The sequence below is a fragment of the Coturnix japonica genome, chromosome 9 (genome assembly GCF_001577835.2).
Source record: "Coturnix japonica isolate 7356 chromosome 9, Coturnix japonica 2.1, whole genome shotgun sequence".
Lineage (NCBI taxonomy): Eukaryota > Metazoa > Chordata > Aves > Galliformes > Phasianidae > Coturnix > Coturnix japonica.
In genome coordinates this window covers 13,690,642-13,699,799 of record NC_029524.1, presented here as the reverse complement: position 1 = coordinate 13,699,799, position 9,158 = coordinate 13,690,642, and the positions used below count along the sequence as shown (strand labels likewise).

General features: G+C 41.5%; 1 protein-coding gene across 1 annotated transcript; it reads left to right on the top strand.

Moving 5' to 3' along the window:
- The first annotated feature begins 745 nt into the window (after positions 1 to 745).
- On the top strand, positions 746 to 6,562 carry LOC107318108 (cytochrome P450 2J6-like). Its single transcript, XM_015871511.2, has 9 exons — positions 746 to 1,546; positions 1,904 to 2,066; positions 2,396 to 2,545; positions 2,974 to 3,134; positions 3,724 to 3,900; positions 4,251 to 4,392; positions 5,143 to 5,330; positions 5,687 to 5,828; positions 6,157 to 6,562. Exons 1-9 carry the CDS (start codon positions 1,376 to 1,378, stop codon positions 6,333 to 6,335), a joined length of 1,473 nt encoding a protein of 490 aa, XP_015726997.1. The 5' UTR covers positions 746 to 1,375; the 3' UTR covers positions 6,336 to 6,562.
- Positions 6,563 to 9,158: the final 2,596 nt, after the last annotated feature.

The following is a 9,158-nucleotide window of genomic DNA, read 5'->3' as shown; positions in this document are numbered from 1 at the left end:
TACCCATTATTTTTCTCCACTGATATCCAGGCTTGTGGCTCCCAAACTGTGGCTATAACATCTGTCATCCTTGCAGAAGCAGGTCAGCTCTGCAGGCTGATCCCATTATGAGAGCTCATAACAAACCTTTCTGCTGCTTCTGTCCTGTTCAGGATCTTCCTCAACTTTGTTCTCTTCTAGATCCTTTTCTGCCAACCCCCCAGAATCATAAACAAATGGATCTCAGTCAGCACAGTCCTGTCCACAGAAAGGATTGCAACAATGCAGTGAGGTCAGCACAGAAGCAAAAGTCTTTCACACCCTAAACCAACAGAGCAAAGTCAAACAGTTTAAGCGTGTGCTTGACTTGTGCAAATCAGTGTCCAAACAATCATGGCAACCCCAAGCACATGTGAACAGTCTTAACTTGGTAGCAATGTGACAAGCAGTGAATGGCTTTCATCAACGTTTAATCTCAGTATTTCAACAAGGCTTACAGGTCACTTTAAGCTGGTCAGCAAACTAATTTTTCACATACGCTCTACCCACCCACCCTTGTATCTTCAGTAACACCATAATCTTTAATAATGACTAGTTTGGCATTTTTATTTTGCTTGTATTCTTACTACATTACTATGATATTTCTCAATTTACCAGTTTGAATTTCTTAATTTTGTTTATGCAGACTAATGCTTCCAAGGGACAGTTGTGTTTGGCCAATGGGATGAACCTCTGCAGCGAAACGATCAGCCTGGAGGATGGGGAGAGAACAGTGAATGTGGGGCCTCAGTAAGGACACTGATGCTGTCCCACATAAGACTGCCATTGACAAACTGTCGTACCACAAGTTGGATGGGCAAAGAGGGATGAACAGAGAACTGGTGGAATGACTGGGCCCAGAGGGTAGTGCTCCTGCTTGACTACAGGAGAGCACTTGTGAAAGAGGCTGATGGAGACGTCATCTTTATTCCTGCTGCAGGCAGTGGCTGAAGAAATTCCTCGTTCTGCCACCTCACAGCCCCACCTACCTGTGCAGCACCCCAAGAAAGCTCTGTTGGTTTTCCCTGCTCTGCAAGAGGCCCCTGTTGAAACCAGCACCTTAGGCAGGGATTTTTGTCACTGCGGTCTCAGCACATAATTAACTGCATTTGGAACCCTTTGAAGGACCAACTCTTGCCGGATTTGTGGCTATAATGTAATGGGGCAATGCCACGTGCATAAAAGCAACATGTAATTCTCTGGGATCAGAAGGTAAAGGAAAGTGATAAAGAGGGAAGAACAGAGGCCTGAACGTTTTCTTCTTGGGGAGGTACCAGCAGAACAAGATAAATGGGTCTGCCCTCTCTTTACGTAGCAGTTGTCCAGAGACGAGCTCACCGTGTAAGTCAGAAGGGAAATGTTAACAGTGAGTGCAGTGCTCGTATGTTTGGCAGCATCTCTGCTGCTCGTGCAGTTTCTGGGAATGCAATGGAAGCGAAGACAGCTTCCTCCTGGACCAGCTCCATTCCCCCTCTTTGGGAATCTGCTGCAGATGAAGTTCCGAATTCACCACGGCATCCTTAAAAAGGTACTTTTTAATACCTTAAAAAGGTATTTTCAGGCAGCTCATGGATAGACTCATCAGCTGCCTGAAGAATGAAGATGGGTTTTTGCTAACGCGGTTTTCATTTGAATTCTGGGGAGAGATTTATTCTCAATTGTATAAATATGAAAATCAGTAGGAATCAGTTAAATGTAGAATCAGAAAGTCATAAAACCGTTTGAGTTGGAAGGGGTGCTTAAAGGCCAACCTGTCCAACTCCCTGCAATGAACAGGGACACCCACAGCTCCATCAGGTGATCATGGCTCCATCCAGCCTGACCCTGCTGGATTCTAATGTGCCAGTTCTCAGTTGTGTTGTTGTGATGCTGTTTTGTTCTACAGATGGCCAGCACATATGGCAAGATCTTCACCTTATGGCTTATGAGCACACCTGTAATTGTCCTACATGGGTACCAGGCAGTGAAGGAGGGGATGACTGCCCATGCTGAAGAGGTGGCTGGAAGGCCATTAAACAGAGCCTTCAGGTTGTTGACTAATGGAAATGGTAACTATTATTTTCACAGACCCCCCTGATAAATTCTAACTGTGTTTTGGAAACAGTACCTAATAAACATAGGTTAATCTTTTCATGAAGTTTTGTGAAACATCTCTTTTTGGGCTCTCTTGGAACGATAATGGCAGAATACAGCTATGGTAAGAAGTTTCTATGTGGGATGTAGATGGCAAGACTAGAGGGAAGGAGGAGAGAAAGGGAAAGAGGAATGCTATGGGTCTGCTGGCAAAAACTGAGAAAGACTTGACAGAGAAACATCATTGAAACATGAACAGTTTCAGTTCGTTCATTCATAAAGCGTTAATTCATGATGATCCTAGGTGTTATGTTCTCTAATGGTCATCTCTGGAAGCAACAGCGGCGCTTTGGACTCCTAACAATGAGGAAAATGGGAGTAGGGAAACAAAGCCAGGAGTGTCAAATCCAGGAGGAAGCCCGTCACCTGGTTCAATACCTGCGGAACACAAAAGGTATGTACATCTTCCCTTTTCTTACTACCAATTGCTGCCAAACAGAATGCCAAGGCTCTCTGGAAGGGGTATGTTTTCCTTATTACCACTATGAATTCCATTTCCTCTGGCTGTCTTGCTGTTTTCTTTAATCAACAATGTTTTGGCCATCTGAAGTCATTTTTACACTTATATTTTGCTAACGAATTGCAACTTTCCATCTTACAACGTAACCAGCATGAAGGGAATTAGGTAAAATGTTCTGAGGAGTACAAGGACTGTGGAGAGGTGGCACTGAGTGCATGGTGGGGAGGGGTTGGGGTTGGACTTGGTGATCTTGGAGGTCTTTTCCAACTGTAATGATTGAACGATTCTATTTCTTCAGCTTTCTGCTCAGTGGGGAGAAGCAGAATTGGTGTTAATGGAGAAACTGGTCACTGTGTTTACAGGGAAACCTCTGGACCCCACTGTGCCTGTAACTCACGCTGTCACCAATGTAATCTGTGCTCTGATTTTGGGACACCGCTTCTCCATAGAAGATAAAAGGTTTCTCCGCTTGGTTGAAGCTGTGGATGATATATCAGCATTTGCAAACAGCTTCTCATTTTATGTGAGGATAATGGTTTTTTTTTTGTATTATTTTTATACACATAGAATGTAAAGGCATCTGGTTGAATACTGGTGCCCCTAGAGGGACTGAGGTACTCCCACTGTAACATCTGGTTACAGAACAATTTGCTGTTGTGATTTTGCCTGAAGTTGTGACTGCAGCTGCAAAAGCAGTGGGACAGACAGCCTGAAAACAGGTCAGTTACACCATTAACCATTTACAGATGGGACCCATAATGCTGCATATAGGCAAGAAGTCATGTTACCAGTGTACATGGCTGGAACTTGGCAGGTTTTGCACCTTGCATGATTTTTCCCTATCTCTCACTAACTGAAAAGGACCATAACTCAGCTCTTAGCTAATCTGAGGGTCAATTTTAGCTAAAAATAAATCAGAAATTAAAAATAATCACATTTCTTTTTCTCCCAATATTAGGACTAAGGAAACTTTTAATACATTACTGGGTAGGCAATGTGGTTTTGAGGTAGTCTTTCATTCCCTTCCTCCACTACCTACAGTCCTATATTAGGATTCAAATTTAGTATGCTGATGTCAGTAACAGCACAGATCTAAATTACCTCTTTTACAGGTCCACGATCGGCTCCCCTGGATTGCAACCCGTTTTCTAACACGGTGTAAGAAGGCATTTGCCAGTATAGATACTATGAGGGCTCTATTAGAAGAGGAAATTGAAAGCCATAAAAGAAAAGGAAAAATCGGTGAAAATCAAGATTTTATTGGTTACTATTTGGATCAGATGGCTAAAGTGAGTGTCTAGCTGCTTCTCTTAGGCTCCACTGACAAAGAGGGATTTTAAGTATTCCTTTAATTATTATGGTGTTTAATAGTAGTTAGGGAAATATAAAATCTCTCCCTATAGCTTATAGTTGGATGAATGAGAGAAAAAAACAAAAGCTGAAACTGGGGGGTGTTAAATGTCTTCCTATTAAATTCCTATTATATTCAATAAGTTGTTTTTTTTCCTAGACCTTCAGGTTTTTGTTTCCCTCCCCCCCCCCCATTCTGGATAGTATCAGTGAACATTCCTCTGATACAAGAAGGTGCTTTGCTTCTCTTTTTGTGTCTTAACTTGCTGCTTTCCACTCCTGTATGCAGTCTAAAGAAGATGCTGATGCTACATATGACAAGGCCAATTTGATGCAGACTATTTTTGACCTTTTTCTGGCTGGCACAGAAACGACAGCCACCACTTTGCGTTGGGCTCTGCTCTACATGGTGGCTTATCCTGATGTTCAAGGTAACCATGCACAGTTCTGCAGCTTCTTAGAAAGTATACATGTTCAGATAGCAGCAGAGCTAATTAAAGAACAGCAGAGAAACTAATGAATGTGAATCAGGTGAACTGCATGCATCTGTTTCATCATACATAGAATCATTAAGGTTGGAAAAGACTGCTAAGATCACATGATGGGTCTTTGATTTGTGACTCCTGCTGTTCCATGTGCTCCTGAGTACTTTGCTGCAGAAGTAGACTGGAGGTAGAAAACAGTAGAGATAATAAAGGGAAGGGGTTTCCTGTAGTTCTTAACTAATGGCTCTTCAAAAGACCTAAAACTTGAGACTGGACTGCATTTGCTGAATGCTCACAACACGATCTGTCAGCTTCACTGAGTTTCCTGATGCACAGAATCAACCTAATTGCATTAATCAAGGCTGTGGTATCAATCAGGCCATTTCAGAGCAGAAAGTGCCTTTTCAGTTCATTCAATCCTGTGTGATTCTGAGTGAAGACCAAACCCTGCTCAGTTTCTAAACCAGTATCTTCGTACGAGATTAATGTTTCTTTTTGCTCATCCGCATAAGATGTTGAATTTCTTCTTTTTCTTTAATATCTTTTTTGTAGTATTGAGTATATAAAGAAAAAAAAAAACAACCAACAAAAAATGAGTATAATTATAACCTAAAAAAAACCCCAAAACAATAGGAAAAAGGATGACTGTAGGGCTTACAGATTGTTGTGCATTTAAAGCTGACTATTTCTTTCCAGAGAAAGTCCATAAGGAGCTGGATGCTGTCCTGGGCAGTTCCCGTTTAATTTGCTACACAGACAGAAAAAACTTGCCATACACAAATGCTGTAATTCATGAAATCCAACGATACAGTAATATTGTCTTAATTGCACTTCCCAGATATACTGTGAAGGACACGGAGCTGCTGGGATTTCGTATTCCAAAGGTACTGAAGAAGCAAGCTGAGTGTTTTCTACTTGAAAACCTTGGAAATGTGGAATCATTTTCACATTGCAAGATTCTAAATGTGGTGTTTTGCAAGTGTTGTAATGAGTCTGAAACATTTTCAAGTTTTATAACTAAAAGCTGCATTAGGAATGGTTCTGAATATTCTCCCATCCCTTCTTTTTCTTTAGCTGATTTTTCACCCCTTCTTTATGGATCTGCTCAAAGCAACTCTAGCACTGCAGAAATCACAGACTGACAAAGAGCTGTTACTCATTGCCTTACTGAAAAGCCAAAAATACAATAGCAATAGGAAAAGTAAAACCAATGCACTTTAACAAAAATACTCTTTTTCAGGACACCATCGTCCTGGTAAATATTGACTCTGTTCTGACTGATCCTGAAAAATGGGAAACACCCGATCAGTTCAACCCGGAACATTTCCTTGATAAAGATGGAAACTTTGTACACAGAGAAGCATTCTTACCATTCTCAATAGGTAAATGCACTGAACAGGGATTGATCTATTCCATGTGATAGTAACTAAAGATCCACTTGTTCCTCAATGTGAACTGAGGAGGCATCTACAAAGAGGTATAGAAATGCATTCCAGTGTCTTAAAGAACTCCGGGAAGAAAAAAGCCCAATTGAAAGAGGATGGATGGCATAGAGAGGCCTTTTTCTTGGAAAAGATCTGGCTTCTCTTGAAGTAGAGACCCGGTGATCACAACAATAGCAGAAAAATTCATAATGCTAATGAGCCCGGAGCTAGAAAGGTAGATTTGAGGGAAATCCTTTGGCTGATTGCCTTTTCTGTCTTTCCCCAGGGCAACGTGCATGCATGGGGGAACTGCTGGCAAGGCTGGAGCTCTTTATCATCTTCTGCACCCTGCTGCAGTCGTTCACCTTCACCTTGCCAGACGGAGTGAAAGAAATCAACACCAAGTTTGTTTTTTCAAGTACCATGAAGCCACCTCCACACCAGCTCTGTGCTATTCCTCGGTAGGAAACGGTGTCGTACAGATTCAGGGAAGACTTAACTGCATGATTCTGCATATGGATTCTACTTACTCTTAAGATTTTTGCTTTCCTCTTGATTCGGTCAGTTATTGCACTGAATAGTGCTTTTAGGACAGTTGCATCCTGAAAAGTCAATATTTTCTTCTTGTTATCAACACTTGCTACATTTGTCCCAATGCTTAGTAAATAAAGATACAAAGAGAAGAATTAGAATTGGGCCTTATTTATTAGAACAGCATCAAGAGGGAAAGAACTTGAATCAAGGTCTATAAAATAGAAGTTCTGTGATCAAATATCTGTGTGTTCTTTCTCATAAACCACAGTTGCATTTGTGGTGATGGGTGTAGAGATCTTTCAGCCTGTATATTGGTGGATGATGTGTTGGAGATAACAATTACACTGTTGTAGTTGGAGGTGATAGAATTACTATCCCTGGAGGTGTTCAAGAACCATGGAGATGTGGCAATAAGTAACATGGGTTAGTGGGCAGTATGAGTGATAGGTAGACAATTGAACTAGATGATCTCGGAGGTCTCTTCTACCCTTAATGATTCTGTGCTTTCCTTATACTGATCAGGTCTGCTGTTGTGCAACCTGGTGTCAAGAGAGTTGAGCATTTCACTTGCCAAAGCAGGAGTAATTCTGCCCAATGGGACGGAAGTAGAGTAATGGGTTTATCAGCCAGAGGTGGAAAGCTTTTCATAACTCAGGCAAGGAGCAGAGACTGGAAGATGAGCAGCAGCAAACAGGCACTAAGTGTTGTCAAATTGGTTTTTCTTTTAATGAACACGTTGTGGTTGGCAGCAACATGAGAATGTGTATTTTTCATGATCAGTAATCATCTGGTGTTGCTCGCTCCAGATCCTTCAATAGTGTATTCAGCTTCATTTATTCTTTCCAGTTCTTTAATGGATTCTTTATCACAGTTTGCTGACTTGAAACCTATCAGCATAAATTAGCGTATCACTGCCAACAGGAGATTTGCCACTGCTCAAGATTTCTTGAAGCTCTTTCTGATCATTGTACTTCAGTACTTAGTAAATATGGATATTCACATTTTTGTTCAGTCACTGACATTTAACAGGGATTTTTTTAGAGAGGATGGGAAGTGTTTCTTCCAGCAGGACATAGAAGGTGGTTACTGTATGCCATTGTTAGGGGTCAGGAGAGAACTGGACTCAACAGAACTGTGGGTTCCTTCTAATGTCCATGGTAAATACCTACTTAAGCTCACTAGGGATAATTTCAGAGCATGAAATTCAGCTTTGAATATGCTCTCTATGCAAGCTGTGTGTTGTGTCTACAAAGGAAATTCTATTTTTTTCTGTTTCCTAACGCAGCTGCTTATGAGTTCAGCCCTTTTCCATCCATGTGCTTTCTTACACCCATGTTTTCAGCCCCCTCGCACAAACCTCCATTAATTTTCTTCCACACATATTGCACTCCATCTCCTGTAAGTTTTTCTTTGGATGCCTCCCAGGCCTGTGCAGTCTGATATTCTCTCCTCACTGAAATCTTTCCCCTTATCTCTCTCCCATCTGCTGGATGGATATATTTGCCTTTGTATTTTCCTTGCTGCAGGGTCTTCCTTATTTCTATTTGTCCCATATCCAGTTTCTGCTTTTACTGCCCTTCCTACATTACAGAGTTGTTTGTCTTACCATATTCTTAAACAGTTTCTTATATTACCTGCAGAGTAGCTGTAGTTATATTCCCTAACAACACAGCTTTGTCTGCATTAAGCCAAAGAGTAGATAATGGCAGCATGAATTGCAGCCTCCTCACTCCCACAAGCAGAAGAGACAGAGGAATAATAGCATTGTTGGAGAAAGCAGCTTGGAGCTTTGTCTCAGAGCAGCAAAACAGGACAGCTTTGAAAAAGGAGCGGTTGTTAAAAACCTAAGAGGAAAAAATAACCAAAACAAATGACAAACTGATAATGTGGATATCAGCATGGGTAAGTGCCAGCTTTTCCTTTCTCTCTATGAATGCTGAAGCTTTGGCAGGAAAGAAGTGATAGTTGTGGGGCTCCTGTTGTGACCCATGGAGTTTATGTCTTAACATTCCCAAATTCTTTCTTGTGAAAATACATTTAGAGAATGTTGTCAGCATCGGAGCATCACCGTTCTTGCACACAAAGCAGAAATTACACAACCCTTGTTTATTTCTGCCTGAATCCCTACCCATGCTCCCAGGATCTTCCATGTCTCTGGTGTTGGATCCAGGCCCTACAGCTATTGCTTCATCACTGAGATCATTGAGGAGATCAGCCATGTTAGGAGGGTTTTGGCTGCAATGTCTGGATCCCTCTGAAAGGCTTCTTGAAGTTGGGTTGGGCACTGCTTGACCTATGACCACTGATCATAGAATCACAGAATTGTTAAGGTTGGAAAAGACCTCTAAGACCATCAAGTCCAACCATCCACCTACCACCAGTATTGTCCACTAAACCATGTAGTTTTTGTTGATGATTCTCGTTGTTTGATGCCTGCAGCACAAGGAGCTGGACCATCCTAATGCAATACATTTTCTAATGTTTCAGAGATTTACAGTGGAAAATCTCAAGATGCTGAAACAAACATAGTCCTTGAGCCTGGAGTAAAAAGTATTGCTGAGAGTTAAATGAGTGACTTGAAAAATAAGCTTGTCATTACAAACGAATAAAGCTTTTGTAGAAGCACTGAAACAGCCAATGGTCAATATGCATTCCTTCATTATGCTTTAATGCTAACGAAGTGATGTGGTTGAAAGCTAACTGATGCAGAGGTCTGGGAACTGTGGGCTGGCAGCCTCCAGGCCATTCATTCTG